At 38.0% G+C, this 20491-nt stretch overlaps 1 protein-coding gene across 2 annotated transcripts; it reads right to left on the bottom strand.

Moving 5' to 3' along the window:
- Nucleotides 1-1973: 1973 nt before the first annotated feature.
- Nucleotides 1974-19585, bottom strand: LOC100366779 (steroid 17-alpha-hydroxylase/17,20 lyase-like). Of its 2 annotated transcripts, XM_078013874.2 has the most exons (7): nucleotides 19472-19585; nucleotides 15167-15226; nucleotides 13503-13628; nucleotides 10533-10808; nucleotides 6591-6773; nucleotides 5212-5460; nucleotides 1974-4814 (listed from the first exon to the last, which is right to left on the bottom strand). In XM_078013874.2, coding segments are annotated over exons 1-7 (1479 nt in total). In that variant the 5' UTR covers nucleotides 19473-19585; the 3' UTR covers nucleotides 1974-4230. The 2 variants fall into 2 exon arrangements, with proteins under 2 accessions (XP_077870000.2, XP_085351125.1); XM_085494999.1 differs by lacking the exon at nucleotides 15167-15226.
- Between the last annotated feature and the right edge of the window lie 906 nt (nucleotides 19586-20491).

Genomic DNA, 20491 nt, shown 5'->3' with positions numbered 1-20491 from the left:
TGGTCATTATTGCAATTATCTGGCACTATTTTAGTATTTAAAAAAGTATTTTTATTTACCTTAGTTTTTTTTTATATTTGACGTAGTCTATAAATCACTGATAGGTTGTGAAAACGATGACGAAGATGATGGAGGATCGAAAGTCTGAATATTAATCTCATGTAACGATGTCACAGAGCGAGTATAATTTTATAAATACACAACACAATTTCTGAATTTACGTTTATAATGTATGCTGAAGATGCGGCTGGGTTTAGAATGCCTGGGGTAATGAGAAAACCGCAAACAAGATTACATTGATATAAAGCCCCGACTGACAGTGATGAATGCACTTACGGACTAGCGATCAAGTTATTTCTCGCTAATTTTATTTCCAAGATTGAGAAAATTGGTGTAAAAATATGTTGCCGTTATCGTGACATTTAGAATACCCCCCCCCCTATTGTGTCGTATTTATTTGCATAGAAGAAGATTTGCAAAAACTACATATGTTGTGATACAGTTTCAAAATATGTGCTGTCCTACCATCGTTGGAATGATTTTTTAGACCCCGTCAACTCATCCCACGCTCATACATTGCCCTTACATAAACACCAAATATGTATCCGTACATCCCGGGTAGAGTTAACAACCGTTGCGTGCTTGAGAATTAAACAATGTCCACCGTTAGACGCCGGGGTGTTCTAACAGCACACATATTGTGCCAACTTCTTGTTGATGATTTACTGGCTTGTTAACTGGGAGTGTAGGAACAACAAAACAACTTTTACGACCCATATTTATTACAATTCACATAAATTATAACGTTTAGTTTTATACTCGAAAACATCGCACTTGGCCGTCAATTAATTAGTACTCTGGTTGCTAAGTTCGCATTTATAACTTCATTGTTATGTGACACACGGACTAACTAAGACCAGAAAATAAATGAAGATGTTTGCCACTAAAATCGTAAATTGCATATCAATTCTATTCACCAAAAAGCATATACTCTATGTTTATTCCTGTCCAATCCTGTACAAATAGTACCACTGCGTCAATCACAGGCCATGTTCTTATTGTTTTATGTGTGACATTGCCATGGCAACATAGTTACGGATAATTTTGTGTGATGTCGGAATTTTAATATTAATGTTTTTTGTTTTGTTTAGGTTTTTATTCACACTTGTATGGTAATTACACGAGTAGGTAGGAAGCGTGAAATCGGATTCCGATACGATGTGTCACTACAATTAACTAGAGGAGGGCGCATATGTTTGTATGTTCGTGGTTCCTCATGTTTTTATACTACAATAATGACTCTGCTGTTGGGATCTTACAGTTAATATAAGGCTCGCGAGTATTTTCCACTTTGAAACATCTTCATATATCAATTATGTGGAATATACCCTATGTTTATCTTCGTATCCAGATAACGAAGTCATTCATACACAAATACCACTGCGTCAATCACAATGCCATGTTTTTGTTGTTTTATGTTTTACATTACCATAGCAACATAGTTACGGATAACTTTGTGCGATGTGGGGTATTAATATTAATGATTTTATTTTGCTTTTTATTCACGCTAATCACTTGTATGGTAAATTACAGGAGTAGGTAGGAAAGGTGAAATCGGATTCCGATACGATGGAGTTTGTGGATGAACTGCAAGGCGCATTAAGGCTCACGGATATTTTCCACTTTGAAACATATTTTGAATACTTTTTTACGTAAAAATACACTCAATTGTCGTCAAATGAAATATATATAGTATGTACAGACATTAGTGTTTAGTTTCATGGTAAATATCTGATTAAAATGGTTTATGACGCATTCATATACTAGTATACTAGTACTTCATATACAAGTACGATGTTTCAATTAGTCAAAGTTTCGCCGTTGGTGGCGCACCCTAAAAGTTTCTCACGCCCCCACCCCACATACATGTCAAGGAATAACTGCATTCAAACACTAAAACAACAACATGCATATTGTTATTCAAATAAATAATATCTTATTTATTCTGACATAATTTTTCAATACTACCCCAGTAATTATATACACCCTTACATAAATACACACATATCATCAATTCTTGATTCTAAACAAAACAGCCGATTTTTTAAAAGTTAAACATCAAAACAATAATTGTGAACAAATAAACCTAGTCATCTGTGTCGTGACAAGTAATGTAACCATGATCGCAGTGTCATTTATATTGAAATTGAAACTAAACTTGTCTTTGTAAATAAAATGGCTGCGGGTGGATATTCCGAATGTGGTGTTATCTATTTCGCACTATTTTTTTTAGCGTGATGGATTACTATTATTACGTCACTACCGGTTACAGGGCACATTATTTGAAAATATTTGACCGATATAATCAAATTCGTCATAGCCCCTTATTTCATAATGAATTACATTAAATTGACTGTTGTTGTTGTTGTTGTTTTTTTGTTTTTTTTTAACTTTAAAAATGAAATAAAAATACACCGAAACACAATTTATATAAAGGCGGCCATAACGAGCATGATATAAAATGAAGCTATCAATCACGAACATTCTATTACATTTTCAACTTCAGTTATTCGAACTCCTATTTGGAGTTACAATGCCTGTCCCGCGTATACATATGGAACTGAATTGAATGAAACAGTGGGTGGATATATTATAGTGCTTGAGTTTCTGTGCTGAGGATTTTGGGACTCCGTGTAACTGGTACCGACACAGTGAGTTGGCAGATCTAATTTAGTCACGCGATTCATTACAAATGTAGTTACAAATATGCACCTACCATCAAGTATTCATACTAAAAATAACGCAAGTAGGTGAAGTGCTGTGTCAGTCATAAGATACTAGTAGTTAGTACGCCATCGCCGACGCGCTTCTGTCATGTTCTCGTTCAAAGCCCGTGAGTTAGAGGGCAGTCGATCACTGTAGCACTAATTACTAGTAATTTCGACTAAATAGTCCGACGGGCTGTGACGTCATTTTTTTGTCAATTCATCCGGGCGTAAAACAAAGAAATGCAATCAATACATTTAATGGGCATACATTGTTACGGTAAAGGGATCTGGGTCTCGCCTCGGAAATCGTCTCTAAAAAATTGAAAACCCAGTGGGTAAACTTAGAAGGGCTCCAATACTTAAAGCGGAGGGGCCGTCACCTGCGCATGCGCGGGAATTGAGTCCCAAGTGACGACGATAGACGCTTGTTTGTAAACAACGACACGCTATGGCCGTTTGCCGTATGCGCAGGTGACGACCCCCGCTTTAATTCAATGAATTTGCGATGAAATTGAGAACCCAACTACAATGATAATTGCCCAACTTTTTTCAGTGGCCGATAGGAAAATTGCAGCCATAAATATACTAAAACTAATTAAAACAATTTGTGTAAGTTCATAGTCAAGCAAAATTCATCCTTGTGAAAATAGGCATAAAACACTGAACCTACGTAGTCATGTTATGTGCCCACTATTAATAAATATAAGGTTAAATATGAGATTGTTACTATATCGATCGTAAATCCACCCCGGCAATAGGACACTCAGTCCCCTCTTGAATCCCAAAGACAGCGCCTTTACAATTCAAACGTCAAACGCCTTGAAAGTGAAACAAAGATTTCATAATGCTGCTCTGCCCTACTCTCTCTAGTAGTAGTGAGATATCTACATTCGGGTCTTTAAAATTGAAAGCACGTCTTCGATTGTTGTATTGCGCGATGTAGCATCTCAGGAGATTTACAATCTGCTTCTAGGGAGATTACCTGAGTAGATCGCGTAGGTAGTTTAGAAGGCATAGAGTAAAGTACCCATAATGCTTGTGTAATACTGCCTAAGGCATATGTAGTGCTAATATACCCCCGTCGCTAATGACGCGAGATGACAAGTTACTTTGGTTTGTTTCACAGAGTGTTACTTCTCACATCTTTAGAAAGAAAATGGCAATTCGTCTCCAAGCAACGTCGTAAGTCACCCTGTGATGATTAATCGCATACCTTGGTACAAAGTTATCAGTTCTTATTTGGGATACCAGTAATTCTTATTTCTTTTTCTACGAAATATTTAATCGTATAAAAAGATCATGTTTATTCCATCGGGAGGCTGCTTTAGTGGCTAATCTTAACTGTACCCATCACAAATCGTCATATTTACATAATATGTACATGTATCGAACATCGCGTGCACCAGCTGAGTTATGCACTCATTTTGCGACTGACTTTGTCCACCCACTCAGCTCACACGGGTTAGCGACTGTGCAAAAGGACTTGAAACGGTTCTGGCTGAAGTACTTTTTGGAGTTCGCCTGTAGTTGCCGGCATTGCGGCGCCTGAAGGTAGTTCCACGTTGTACTGATGCAACAAGAAGGCACTGAATAAAAATAGCTGCATCATGGCGAACGACTCGCCTGGACAGCGACGTGGCCCAGCACCAAACGGCTGAAAGTTCATGGAGCTCAACGGAAAGAGGTGATTAGTATCAGGATCAATAAATCGATCCGGCGTGAACACTTCGGCTTCTAAGAATACATCGGGGTCACGCTGCATGGCCCACAGATTTGAAACAATTATCGTGTCTTTTGGTATTGTAAACTGACCAATTTTAGTGGACAGCGTGGTCCTGTGCGGCACTGTAAGCGGCAACGGCGGAGAGAGTCGTAAGGTTTCTAAAATCGAAGCCTGTAGATATGGTAACCGTACTCTGTCAGCAATGGATACTGGGTCATCTCCCAACACATCCTGTAGTTCTTGGTGGACTTTTTCCTGCACGGAAGGGAAGTTCAGCATGTATACCAATGTCCATTTCAGCACTGCTGAAGTCGTTGCACAGGCTGTGTACAAAACATACAAGGTGGTTATTAGTGGTTAATATGTATGAATGAATGAATAAATGAATAGGATAATCTGAGTTGTTATGGTGACCATTCTAGTGTTTCTGTCGTGTCTCGCAGAGTTTGCTAAATCGCAACATGATACCGACCGGGCCGAGTAGAATAAGTTGAATGATATCAGCAAACCGTTCACGGCATGCGACGTTAGGTGAAACCTGGTCACCGACAAAGCGTTTTTTTATCCTATCTTCTTAACATATGCGCGGAATGGACCAACTTTCAAAACGCACACGCATATAAGAATGTAAACGTAATTATTAATTTATGTGGTTGTCTTAATCCTGCTAAATTAACGACATTAATTAAAATGGCGTTAAAATAAAAAAGAGTACCGTACCGCCATCAAATAAATCCCAAATAAGAAGCTCTAGATATTCATCACTGATGTTAATATCAGGGATCTCTGCTTGCATCTCCATCCTGGCTTTTATCAGAGCATCTGTGACGTCACGTATTCGGTCGTGCTGAAACGTAGATTTGTGCTCCATGAGTTTGCGATGAAAGAAGGCATCACGCGCGGCCACAGCCAGACGGAAATCTGTCGTTTTATCCGAATCTGGTAGATGTTTGATGAATGAGAAGTAGTCTAGACAAACAAAAACCAATGATAAATATATTATTTGGGGGTAATCCCCACGTGCTCATATGTTCGTCCCCAGCTGTGATGTCAAGTATGTGGTCGTATATCATGGTGTACACTTCGAACAAATTTACGTGTATTACATGATCTGAATTTGTTAAATGGGCACGACTTGTGAGGTTGTCTTTTTTTTTTTTCATTTGTAATATATCAGATCACATGACGTTAAAGAGCAGTGGTCGTCGCGCTACGCATGCGCGAGATATGGGTCTCATATAAACACAGATGGCGACTTTGACTGTTGCGCAGATCAACAAGTACAAACTGAGACGTTACCAAGCTTTAATTAGGTATTTTCAGATGATTGGAATTTGTCGAAGGAGTCACCGGCGGTAATTAGTGTACGTAGAAATTCGTACCCATGATTTCTTCAGCAGAGCGCATTGGATTGTGGGAAAATCTATAATTATCAATACAGATGTCGCACATGCGCGGTGCGCCGGACACCGTCATTTAAAAAATGATTTATAAGATATGGGCATACAACTTGAATATCTATTTATGGTACCACTTCCTGATGAAGACCTCGTGAGATCACATGACAAGTTTTATGTGCACGTCAGCTTGAATAGTATGTATTTTTAACCAGTCGCATCACGGAAAGCAGTCAACGGTTCAATTGCGTAAAAAAAGAGAGAGATGGTTGTCCCGAATACAAATACGCAAAATATAAGTACGTAGTACGCGCATTGACACTAGCACAATAGTCCAAGGTGAACACTACTAACCAGTTATTTCATAAAATCACCCATTTGCATTAGTATTAGTATTTCTAGAAACGTACGCTTGACTTGTGATGTTGTGATTGTTTCGGAATTTGCGTGACTTTCCAATTCTCGTGAGATCTCCATCTCGTATCAAACTAATTGCAAACCCTTATATCATAATTCCTTGTCTTTACTTATGCTAATAATATGCACATATCTCTAAATGGATTTTTGTTCATTTTTCATAAAAATGTGTTAATTTTCCTCAGTATTAAAAATGGCGCGAAAAATGTAAAATAAAGAAACCTTTAACCTTTAAGTGTATTATCTATAATCAATGTTTACTTTACTCATTGACACATCACGTACCTTGAGGGGAATTCTTCCATATATTTTCGTTTATTACGCGTTGATTCTGATAAAGCATCAGGAATTCCTTGTCGTCTCGTTTATAACGCGTACTGAACAGTGCCGTGCACATAACATTGGTGACGGCAAAGTCGATATCTGGAGCTGGATCAAAACGACGCTCTTCCACGTCCTTCAAGGTCGCTGAGAAAGGTTATATATGATGTTAGTGCATTTATCTAAATAATTAAATACCACTATTTCTGCGAAAGTTGATTCAAAACTAAGAGAAAAGTTTTAAAAAATGTATGTATATATATATCTATTTCGAATCGTAAATGTGTTTTGGTTAAACAGTACTTGGAAGAAATGCCACCAGATCTTTTCAAAATCAGACTATAGACGGTTCTCCGAAATGCCTTGGGCATTCCACTCATGCAATTGAATAAATCATAGAGGCAGAAAAGAATGGGCCAGAGGGACTCTCAGCAGTCTGGATTACGTAGTTATAACAGGGGTCGTGTTTTAGTTGATCTTATGACCTTAAAGGTAAACTATTTCATTAAAATATAACTAGGCTTTGCAGGTCATATGGGTATAGTATAGTTTCTGTATAGTTTGAAAGAATTGCTATTTTCCCTTGGAGTTTTATTGCAAAAATTCATACACGTATGCTAAGATTTTGGACTTTGATCGTGAGTCCTAAAAGTCTTGACCCATATCGGACGAATACTATTCAGTGTCCTTTGATGCCAAGTCGTACCATATTGCGTTTCATCTAAGTGCTCTATCATGCACAATTGTTTAGAAATACTCAAACTTCAGGAAAATCAATTACAGAGACAGCTCTAAATTTGAAATAATCCCAAAAATATTCCTTTTTATATTATAATGTGATCCTATTAAACTATAAGCTAATCCCCATGAAGTACTTGTCACTTCTATTATTTCAGAATTAGAGATAATCCCATGTAAATTGACAAGTAAAATGATATGTGTTTCTTTTGGTTAACATTAATGCCAATCGCGAAATAAATAAATAGTCACTTTCAAAGAGAAAAGTTTTCAAATAAATGAAATTCAATTAATTAAGCATTTTATGTTCGACTGAATTTTCATGAAAATTGCGAGCGCACTCTGTTGGTATACGCCTAACATCGCGAATCGCGCAAGGAAGTTGTTTTTTTTGTTCAGCCTTGATGGCATGTTTTCTGCGATTATTCTATAGTTGCTACAACAGTTCATAACTATATTTTCATTTACAATCGTTTTCACTAAACATTGGACAATCAGATTGTGGTAAATGTTGATACATCAGAGCAAGTACCTAATGAAATTGCCACTGATTTTATCACCACTAATCAAAACATTATAACTGTAGCATAAACATTTTTGATACAATGTATACCTGTCTGAGTCCAAGGCGCCATTTTCTCTTTTATTGTTTGCGCAAGACATTTCGTTTTTTTAGCGTGAACAGTGTGAATTCTGACCAGCATTGCTGATTTACAATGCTATTTTGACAATGGCTGAATATCTTTTCAAGCTACATTTTACTTATTACACGGAGGACAGAATTGTTCCCATCTATGTTACAGAAAACGAGTTTATGTGCATGTCATATCAAAATTTTGTTGACTGTCTATGCGAACAGATTGCTTTTTTTAAGGCGAATGCAGGCTATTCGTCTGCAAATCATCAAGGAAATACAAGTGAACATATATTGTTTTAATACTGGTACAAGTTGCCTTCCATTTCAGTTCGTATTGACCTATTTTTGGCGGAAAGCAAATCACACTTTCTCTATCAAAAATTTGACATGCCCCGGGTGTGATGTGACCAATGGCGTCTGCTGTAGCAAACTCAGTAAATCTATAGGAAAATTCCTGGTTTCCCCCCAAATACGATTTTATAGACCGAAAACATTGTTCACAGATTATACTGGGGACTGTATGGTGGTTGAAAAATTAGGTGCACTCCTTGCTGTTGTAATAAATGTTTCAAATTAGGTTCGACAATCCTGGCGGGATGAAAACCACAATTATCCTTGATTACACAATATCCCGGTGCCAAACAACGATTTCCAACGAGGTCTTCTACATTGACTGCTTCAAAGAAAAAGTTCATCATTTCTATCGCATTGGAAGGTCCAACAATGATATCAGATTGTTCGACACCAAATATACTTGTAAGCAGGTTTATTGTGTAATTAATATTAGACGCAAACCGCTGTATTTCTGTCGTCGGTGTACCAATTTCTGTATGCCCGTAACGCCGGTTTCCAGTAGACTAAGTACGAATGACAGACGCCTCGTCAAACCAGTGCAGCTGTTCTGGTCTAAAATCAGAAATGTTATCGATAAATTCAAGCATTCGTTGTTCGTTAATGTCAGTCGTTGACTTTGCAGCAATTACAAGGTCGTAGGAAGCAAAAAATACTAGTATTTGGTCCGGCCATCCATCGAAGGCCGTAGGTCCGAGGCGTATGTTGACGTGGGCCTAAGGACCACGTCTGCTAGGGGGCGTGCAGAAGTGGTCCGGCCATAGCCGGTATGGCCAGTACGGTTCCTACGGCCTTGAATTATAGGTTTTAACTTTTTCCTCGTCATGTTTAGGTGGTGAACGAGTAAACCGTGGATGAACTGGGGACATCGTGGCACACATTATCTTGGCGTAACTTTGACCGAATTTCACGCCGATAAATACTAGGCTGTCGCCGTTTATAAAATTCAATATGCTGTAAAATATTGCCAGTCAAGCATGTTCTGTTACCATGTTTTCGTCCGTGCTTCCCAGCTGAAACATCACCGCTAGTAATAAGTTTAGTGCATATATTATTCGCAGTACTTTTTGACACCCTAGTTTGTTGTGCAAATTGACTACACGACAGCCAATTTAAGTAAAGTTCAACAATTTTCTGTCGTACACTAAATTGTGTGTCGAATTATGAGACTGCATTTTGTCAACAAATTACATGTACTCCCGACTTTCCCGCGTTATATGCTCTGGGTGTCTGGACACACTACTGGGACACACACAAACGTAACATTTTATGTAAATGAGTTGAGTACAGACAGTTATACATTGTATGAAACATGTTTAGGCTACAGTAATGATGTTTTGATTAGTAGTGATAAAATCAGTGGCAATTTCATTAGGTACTTGCTCTGATGTATCAACATTTACCACAATCTGATTGTCCAATGTTTAGTGAAAACGATTGTAAATATTACGCCATACAGTTTAATGTGGAAATCTTTCCATTTCAAATAAATCACAAGGCTTAGTTAGTTTAATAGCCTATTATAACCTCCAGGCTGCATGGCAGCAACCAAAAGCACGCCCTCTGGCGACGGTCAAAACAATTTATTGGTTCCAGTTGATCGGCGGAGACAACGTAAACAACCGCGTTTAGACCAGTGGATTTAGCCCTGAAACAGGCCGAACCGGGAAGTAAATATAGTACATTAACAAGTTTGGTATCAAAAAATAGGGAATTGGTTGTAGATTTACCCAAAAAAAAAACCAAGAACTGATAACATGGGCAATTTTTTTTACACAGGTAGATGTAAGGGTTAGTGTTTTTCGTACATTTTAGATATTTCTTACATTTATATTTTGTAATTAATATTACTTACAGCCTACACATTATTTCATTTGTTTTTTAAAATATTGTTGCTATACATTAATACATTTCAATGGTAATTAGAAGTTATTGCATGGTTGGATATCTGCGGTAGGTAAAATCAGTGCTAAAAACCAATAAAACTTCAACATGCTCTACAAAAAATTGCCCAACAGTGTAGGTCTTGGGTTTTTTTTTTTTTTTTGGTCATTCTCAATGACCTTAGCTAACGTTTGAAACAAAATTCGCTAATGTACTATTTTATTCCGGGTCAAACCCTAAATCCACTGGACTAGTTGTCACACGGCAATCTTAACACACAAAACATATTTGATTACCTATAAGTGTCTTTGCTTCATCTTCAATTATTTTTTCCCATTTCTCGTGGCCTACTATTTTCAGAGCTAAATCGGCGATTTTACGACTGACCCTCCAGTACGGCTCCTCCGCTAATCGTAACCCTTTGTTGCTTTTTGATGCCAGCTCCTCGTACAACCTGAGTGGGGGTCGACCATTGAAATCCTGTCCCTTCTGCACCATGGCTTCCCGTAGGAGTTCCATGGAATTCAGCACCACGGCCTCTTTATCTCCGAACTTCACACTTACAATTTTGCCTGTTCACAAGAAATAATGGAAACATCAGCAATTTATATTTTCTTCCGGAATGGAAATTATTACTTCCGTCAAATACTGAGATTGTTCCACAATCAATTCAACGGTATGTTTAATGGTATGTTGCGGTCCCTGTTGTTGTTCAAACGGAAAACAGCTGAAGTTTTGAAGTATTATGTATTCATCCGCACCCACCATGCTTGAGTGTACTGAGAATACGTACACCTCCATGATTGAGAGTGCTCCTTAGAAGGGAGACAGTGCCCCTCACTATGTTTGGGAGTTTCCCGCATGCTGAGTATACCCCTCCCGTGGATAACATTGCCCCTTCCATAGGAGGCATACTTGACTTCCCCTGAAGAGGCAGTGAGTGAGTGTTAACAGTGCCCTCCCATGCGTGACAGCGCCCACCCAAGCTTGGCATGATACCTTCTTACTGGCGACAGTGGTGACAGTGTCACATCTTTTTCTTAACAGTGTCAAACGTAGGGTGGACACTTCGAAGCATAGTAAGATGCTCCTCACATGTGTAAACGAGCATTCTCTCGCGGTCGCAAGTGCCTCATCCCCTACTTGCCACGCCCTCTCCTTGGCGTCCCTCTGATATCGGCACTGCTCCATCCCATGTGTGACAGTGGTAATGCCCCTCCCCCTCCCATGGGTAGCAGCGCCCCGCCCTGTGCTTGACAACGCCCTTCTCTTGTAACACGGTGGTGACCTATATATATTTTACATCACGTGAACACGTGTACTTTATTCGCAATAGTGAATGGTAAAGTTCATTGCGTGTCGATGTGTAAATATACTCCCTCTATGGGACGAACAAGAACGATCAGATCGACAACTACGGAAATGAAATGTACAATAGTTATTGACCGCATTGCAACGATAATAGTTCTTTAAATCGGTAAACTATATCAACTTCTATTCCAGTTCATTTCACGGTTGAAATAAGCATGCGTTGCACTTCCCAATTCAATTCAAAGGTCGTGCGACGTTAAATAATTTTCTCGTGCAAAAAAATGCGGGTAGAGAAAACGCGTTATAAAGTGACGTCACACCACTGTGAATGCAAGAGAATACTTGATTGGTAGAACATGATACAGTCATGCTGGTGTCATTGCATGAACCTTTGTACACACAGAAATTATTGTTCCGCTGAACGTATTATTCAGAATACATTGGACATTTCGCTGCCCGGTATGGGAACGTATCGTTTTTCTCGTGCTGTTTTTTTTTTTTCAGGAGTAATTTTGATTCACATTATTTTGTATACTAATTGTGCATATGTATTCCAATTGTAATTCACTTTTCCCTAACTAAAGGTTGAACCAAAAATATCAACAAAGTCCGCATCAACCTGTGTAGTCACGTGTAAAGGTTGAACCTTGAACCTTGAACCCAGTAATCATTGTTGAATTTTATCATAACCTTTGACAGTATTGATTAAAGGGCAACGCATGTAAAGATCACCTTTTTACACGAAATTCGAACGCGATATGTCTAAATATTGTTATTTTTTTTCTCTCATCTAAGCTCGAAATTTACCGATTATATAGTATCGTATAACAATACTGCATAAAATTGTCACAAGCACAGCAAATATTGCATACACGTCGAACCATATTTTCATAAATATTACGCATTATATTTACATTATACATTATTAACCACATTAATATGACAACAACATTAAAAGTATACCTGGAAACGGTTAATGATTATATAATATAATTTGAGTAGTATATTTACATGCATCGTTGTTCTTATTTCATATTTTATTTTGTCGTACAGCCCGTATATTAGGCACTATTATAACTTCCTGCAGGGCCATGGGAGCTGGGAGTTCCATTAGTGAAATTGATGTATTAGATAATAGTACGTGATCTACTGCATTTCAGCTGTATTGCACTGAAGACTCGGCTAATGCTACAGCAATATTTGTGATTCTATTTGAGTGAAAGCCTCGCTTGCCTAATGCATTATAATTATACAGATATTATCATACTTACACCGACCTCGCCTTACCTACGTCATTATGGAATTGGGATTTTTAAGGAGATTCGAGCCTAATTAAAGATTATATATCATGTACATATGAGTTCATAGCATCAGAATACCGAAAATGATGAGAATATTTATTCGTATCTCAAAATTGTTCTCGGCATTGCATGAACAAGTCGTGTATTATTAGTGATCTGACATTATTGAATCATTTCAAAAAAAATGACATATAATTTAGTAAGTTTCCAGGGAGAAATTAGTTTCCATTATATACGATGACGGTTATCTCTCACAATGCATTGCTTATATGTGTAGTAACGTTTTCAGCAGTGCATTCGTTCGATTTTGGCTCGAACTGTCTTAAAGCGGGGGAGTCGTCACCTGCGCATGCGTCAGATGGCCATAGCGTGTCATTGTTTATAAGCAAGCGTCTACCCATGAGCCTTTGCTTGTTTAGTGTGAGTTGTTATCGTCGCTTGAGACTCAATTCCAGTGCGTGCACAGGTGACGACCCTGCCGCTTTAATACATGCTTGACACACGTCAACCTGTTTTACGTGTGTCATTCATTGATAACGCTCTATAATTCACACCCGATATTTCTGCCAGCAAACTCCAAATTAGAAAACACATTTTGTGTGATGACTTCTTCGTATCGTGGTCGTTGTTGTTATTGTTGTCTTTGTCACTCACCGTATTTCTTACTCATTTCACGTAGCTTTCGATGTGGATCCTTTCCAAGCTGCAACTTATTGCCTATAAACGGCAAGCTGACGGGTCCGTCGGGATACACGTTCGTTGTCATGTCTACCTTGTCCCCTGTGCAGAAAAATATAATAACAGGTGAAAAATATTCTAAAAAAAAATGGTATTCTGTAGCGGTATAGAGAAAAGTGACAATGGTGCCGGTAATACATGCACTATATGCTCTGGACCGATTGGATGATAAAATAGATACGGGATAAGTAGAGAACCCCCGCCCGCTTGTCAGAGTGCTGTTTAATGTTTGCCGTATTAATGTCATTGTCACTTTCGTGTCAGGTAATTAATGTGAATGTATACAATGCGTGTTTTGTACGTCGCTAGGGACCCATAAAAAACATGACGCAGTTCGAATGAAACGCTTGTCAGCGACTCATTTGAAATATTAGTAGTAACTCTTTAAATATTATTAATAACATGTATATACGTGTGTATAATAAATGCGACCATAAAATATTAATTTGCCATTCGGGAATACATTGTTGGAACATTCCCCATCTCGTTTCTCTTCATGAAATGGTTGCGTAATACATGCCAGGTTCCATTAATTTACGCCCTCTTGCGACAAAGCGCATATGTGACGTCACAACGTCCATATTGTTTATTATATTTGAAATGACGAGCAATTATGCAACAAATTAAAACAAAATTGTATGTGAACGATATTGTAGCCCACGCGACAAGCGCTTCGTCGCTTATAGCAAAATTCTCGTATTCTCGTATTTTACGCTCGTTGTCAAATAAACTCACTGCCGTGACCCAAAAACCATTGAGGCTAGTCGTCGCGTGTAAGCAATCGTTTGCTGTGCTTATAAATTATCGATGTATTTGTGAAATTATAATAGTGTTCGTCGTACCGTGTGATGCTTACAATTAGTAAACTCAAAATACGAGATAAACGGGCATAAGCTGCGTTTTTTGCCAATCGTTTTGAATGTTTCAACACTGGGCCAAAATGTTCTGTGAACCAACAAATGATCATACAGCGCGACGTGTTAGTATGTATTTGCTGTGCGCATGCGCGGTCCATCTGCCAGTCTACGAGACTGTGGAATGTGGATAAAAAACATCTACACATCGGGGTAAAAACACTCAGATATTTATATGCAATAAGTAAGTGTGAGTGCAAGTAACACGGTGCGTGCACGTGCAATTTTGTGATCACGTGTGCTCAAAGAATTTAATGCAGAATATTAGAGACCCGTGATATTTTGAGTGAAGATATCTTCATTAACGAAGGCTCGAAACTTTGTCGACCACCGTTTTTATGGAGATTCAAATTTGTTTTACATACATTGGATATTCAGCTGTATCATAACAAGTCCAACGCCCACACAGCTGAGTCTAAAAATGTCGAGATAATGGCGTATACTGAAAAAATATAGTCTCGCCAAGAAACGGTTATTTCAACCATATATAAACATGGCTAATAACGAAACGACGTGGTGATCAGGTATGTACAAATCAAACAAGAAATTTGAATCGCCACGTTGCATTTTAGGATATTTCAACGAACGAGAGCCCTCATCCATGAATTGTAGTCTGCGTCAATATGCAAATTAAATGCAATAGTGTAGAAATACCAACGAACATACCCCTCGTCTTGATTGCCTCGGCGAATAGTTTTGTTGTGAGTATCATCCCCATAGCTGCCACTGGATTAAACGTCGATACTGAGTATTAATATGGAGTAAACAACGACAATTGGGTTCTAACGATAGGTACTAGTATACTGGTTTAAATGTCACCTGACTATAAATTTAAATAGATTATTACAAAATAATCCGAACAAAAATAACCCGAATACTGGTTCTATATCGGAATGTGTGACGTGTGCACAAACTGTAACACTTATCTCGGAAATTACAATTTATATGTAAATTATATGTAAATGATGTGATTAATATGCGTATGATATAAAAGTGTGATTCAAATTTGACAAATAATATTATTACTTTGAGATTGTTTCCATCTCACATACACGAATCTATGCGAAATTGTGTACGCGTCATCTCATTTGCAAACGTCAAATTTGCCGAATTTGTAGAACATTTTTTCGTCATAATAAACACTTTAAACACACAGAATGCGTTTGAAGCAGGTTATCCCATATATAAACTAGTGAAATAATGTTCTATATCTCTGTATTTTGTCACATAAAATCCCTGTAGTCCGATTAGTCCATGCAAGCAAAATAGACTTTTGATATGGCTGACTATGAAAAAATACACCAATATCTCAATATGTTGGTGGTTTTACACAATATTTCTTGAATTATTTTGTTTAGGAATTATACTATTTCAAATAATTCTGGTAGTTTTAGATAACAGTTAAAACGCATGTGTAGTGTACAGTCTGTCACTTATATTTGAGACGTTCTTTTAAATTCTTCCAGCCTTAATTTCTCTGCGCATACAAATTACGATCACTTAGTTTTTAGTTTCGAAATAGATATACAAGGTAAACGGGATGTTAAACTGGAGGGGTGGTCACCTGCGCATGCGCGGGAATTGAGTCCCAAGCGACGAAAACAACGCACGCTAAAAAAAACAAAGGCTCATGGGTAGACGCTTGTTTGTAAACAGCGACATGCTAATGTTGTCTGCCACATGCGCAGGTGAAGACTCTCCCGCTTTAAATTCGAGATTCTGCATAATTAAGTGAATGAGTTTCGTAATTTCCATTCGTATAAACGACAATTATTTCACTCGTTTGATAAATCTGAAAATGTAGGATTATTCCCGAGATAACGTCCATGCATCTGACATTATTAGTGATTGTTTAGAATAAGCGTTACTATCACATCTCATTGTTGTTATGGATGATATGATTGGTTGAAACTCAGTCACATGACACTGAATAAAAATGAATATCACATGGCATATTGCCGCCAAGTGGATATTACATGGGTATATCGCACGGATGACGTCACTGAAACCACTGAGCATAAAATATTGTCCTTCGCTGTTTAACTGTTTTACGTGTGGTCCACCATTGACATTTGAATGCATGTTACATCACGTTACTGAAATATCCCTATGATATACTTAGTAATGGATTAATTGAATTATTAATAGAAAGTGCGACATGTGAAGTTTGTGACATATTCTATGACCTCGCCTTGGCAACCAACGCGTGGTAAATGTTCGCCTCGATTTTTCAAACATTATAAGACATGTATATATATGTTGTCGCTATTGCTAGAACATTTTGCATTTAGATTTCCCGTGATACTAACTAATGTATGCGAATGGCGCCGGTCACTGCACGTGATAACTGTTAATCGTTAAACGAGCCTCGGCTGATCCGAGTAAGTATCATGGAGTAAGTCCAGTGATATCTAAGTCTTTAATGGAAGCTGTAACGAGTACTCTACCATTGATTTATTGACTGAAACATGTGCTGAGAATCTGAATCCCAAATAATTTACTTTTAAATTATTTATGAATAAATGTTGTCAATGTATTTGAGAACGCAGACACTCGGATGGATGGTTATACAAACATGACTCGGAACAACGTAGACTCATATGCTGAACTCTTATGAGCTGAAATGGACATTGCAGTATGTAATACTGTGTTTCCATTTGGTGGAACTAGGCATTCGGAAGTCACACCATCTGCTTCCATCGTCGATCGTCGCCGTTCAAAATGTATTGAGCGACAAACAAACTAAAAGCGAATCACTTAGATGTTGTTGTTTTATATGAAATTAATATTTTTTGTTCCCTCGTAGCATGACCGCACGTGGTATGTTTTTCAGAGTACATCATACAATTAACTGTCTCGTTCGCAGCAAGTCGTGCGAGAATCACTAAAATCGTCTTTCAAATATAAATATACTACACTACTGTATGGCAGGGATTTTTTAATGCATTCGCTTCGCTTATTTGCCTTTACACACGAAACGGTGACCGTGTGCATCACCAATTTTCGAACGAGCCTGCGAGTTGCTGACAGAATATTACGCGCGTCAAACCCTTCGGCAAATAGTTTTCATTGTGGTTTTTCAGCTGCCATCAGAACAAAGCATCGTGACCCTTAACTCTTGTCAGATCCCGCGAGATCTCTTCGAGATAATAATAAACCAGCTGAGCAATCTTTCTATGATATACACCCCGGGTAATTAACATAATATCTATAAACTGTTAATAATTTAATTGTGTGTATTCGTGTGTGTAATATGAAATGAAACATATACGTCGTGAAATGCAATTTCATCGTATACACCTCGAAATATTTACAAAGTACAGCACTCAACTGACATGCAAATAATAACCCGGGTTTATTTTTAGGTCTTTTATTAATTGCTGTCACCGTGCTCAGTTCTGTTTATAGACACGGTATAGTGAATAAAGATAGCAAATATTCTAGTCTATACAGATACATCAATTCCTAATCTACCAAGTTAATTCGATTGACCTGATAATTACAGCCTTATTCCGCACGAATCACAAAATATGCGGAAACACCCTCAGCTCGGGATTGTAAATAAGCGGGCAGGGGATAATTCGTTACTATAATAACCAATTATCACTCGTCTCTGAAACCGACGTCCAGATTGCGACGAACGCCGTCGACATGGTGCTTTTTATTGGTGGTTTCATAATCCTCGGCAATAAAAAAAAAGTACTCCACATCCTATTGCATGACACATGATTGATCTGATCAAGAATGCTTAGTCAAGGCAGAAGCCACTGTGGTCCATGGTTAGGCTAGGATGTCGCCGAGTTTGCATACGGATTACCGTATATGAATTCACGAAAATATATAGTCTACTCCAAGCACGAAACACACTCGCCTATCGACCCAGACGCACAGTCCGGGTTAACACATTTGTTTAGCAATGAATACATTATTATACAAAACTAAACTAATGATAATATCGTATTCCAGTTATCAAAATTAAGTGCATAAATGAACCACAACAATGACGTCAGATTGTTGGCACAGAATATTACCTCACGTGCTACTGGGTAACATAAATATGTCAATGAACACAACTAAACAGCTGAAAATTGATTTTGTTGTCGCTAGTTAAATATGCGCCATGTTTCTGCGGTTTAAAACAGATGGCATAGTTTCTACCACATTGTGGGGACAATATACGGGTATAGTATACGCATTTTACAAAGTAGTCACCATGAATACAACACATTGTACACTAATAGCTACATTAATATATCATATTCATCAACACATATCCATACAGGTATCTGATTAAGAAGGAATTGACTGATCACTTATTTGCGAAATCTGCACATATAACAAATATATAATATGATAATCGACTGAGAAAAAAATAAATAACATATTAAAAATTTATATATTTTTACCATGAACTAAAACGAAAATACTTTCTTCTCAGTTACAACCCATCTAAAATAATATCAAATTGAAATATGTCATGACAGAAAAGCTACCCTGTAAGGCACTTATAAAGCGATGCCTAATCCGTGCCTAATCTTACGCATCCTCGTTTCAGTGGACTCTGCTACTACCGTCAAAATGTCAAGTCGATTACTATCAGCACACTGTGTACATTGCGGCTAACACCGGCGATTTACACTCATTCCCCGTGTGACACAAAAACTCGTTGTTGGTTCTCAAAAAAAATGTCAGAATTAAAAAAAAAAATCTAAATACTACGTTTTAGTTTTGTTACACGCCATGTTAGTTGATTATTAATATGCAGTATCAGAATCACTGGAGCGAGATGGAGTGCAATGTATTCAGGTTTATTACGTTGGCCCACTGACAAATGCAACCGGACATAAATCCACTATTGCACACGAAGTATGCTTGATTTACGCAGATACTAGTAGTTCCATATGTTCTTGGTTGCATTTTAGAAACATTTAAACAAGAACGTAGATAAAAAATATGTAAAAGCGTACGTACTTGTAAATACCGGCGATTTCTCCACGTCTGTCCACTCCCACTATTCAGGCTGCGCACTGTTCACTGCCGTCACGGTTATTCCTAGATGACGTCGCTGCAATAAGTTAGTGCGCCGAACGACGAGGGTGATATTAACACCACGATGTTTCAATTAGCATATCGCTTTGAATAAAGCCTATTTATGCACACTGGCACCGTCCTTACCTGCTTCTTTCACAAACAATATAAATGTCTTCATATTGCCACTAGGTGGCGCTACTATGTATATGTGATGTGATGTCATGTTTTTTTTATTGTTCTGTATCCTCGGGGCGGACAAAGCGGTGAAAACAAAAACCAAAAAGTCTCAGAAAATGGTACTTTGGGATGGTTGTTGGTTTGATGGTTGAGACTCCCCTGAACAGTGTAACAATATTAGCCCTACGTGTGTAACATATATAAATTTGGTTGTTCAGGATTACTTACAAACTATCGCAGCCTAATCGTAGGTTTTTCGAAAAACTTCGAAAAAAACACAATAATTAGTAGAAATGTTCCTGTTTTGAGCGGATTATTGATAGAAAATAATGTCTTTATTACAAAAATGCTGAAAAACCGTGAGTTTTTGCCTTAGTTATTTTTTTATCGGCGAAAAACTGCGAACTCGGCAAATTTGGTTGCACAACTTCCCTCTATCATATACACCCAACGACACTGATGCCAGCTGACTGTGATCGATCCTTACCCTGGGTGCGTGTGTGCAACAGACCCCGACGTTTGCAACGTTTGGACCTTGTGTTCGGGCTCCCCAGGCTAGAGCATCGAGATGCCATTGGGTAAAGAGATTGCACACAACTCTCTCATGTAGTTCGAAACAGGAATGTGGTTTCCATGGCAAAGTGCACTATACGTCAGTACAGTCTTAGCACGGCGAGCGTTCAAATGTCGTGTAACCAAACAATGTAATTTACACGCCTTGAATACGTCGCATGGGTCCCATAGCGAACACGACGCGGTGTAACGATTGTTGTGCTTTTAGAT

This window comes from Saccoglossus kowalevskii, chromosome 21 (assembly GCF_978046115.1).
Source record: "Saccoglossus kowalevskii chromosome 21, keSacKowa6.1, whole genome shotgun sequence".
NCBI classification, from domain to species: Eukaryota; Metazoa; Hemichordata; class Enteropneusta; family Harrimaniidae; genus Saccoglossus; species Saccoglossus kowalevskii.
This window is presented reverse-complemented; position numbering and strand designations above follow the sequence as displayed.

Excerpts from the sequence above, each read along its gene's own strand:
- LOC100366779 (XM_078013874.2), bottom strand. Across the intron at positions 13,629-15,166 it reads CGAGGCAATCAAGACGAGGG|GGGACAAGGTAGACATGACA; the intron begins GTATGTTCGTTG and ends TTTTCTGCACAG. Across the intron at positions 10,809-13,502 it reads TGAAATGAGTAAGAAATACG|GCAAAATTGTAAGTGTGAAG; the intron begins GTGAGTGACAAA and ends TCTTGTGAACAG.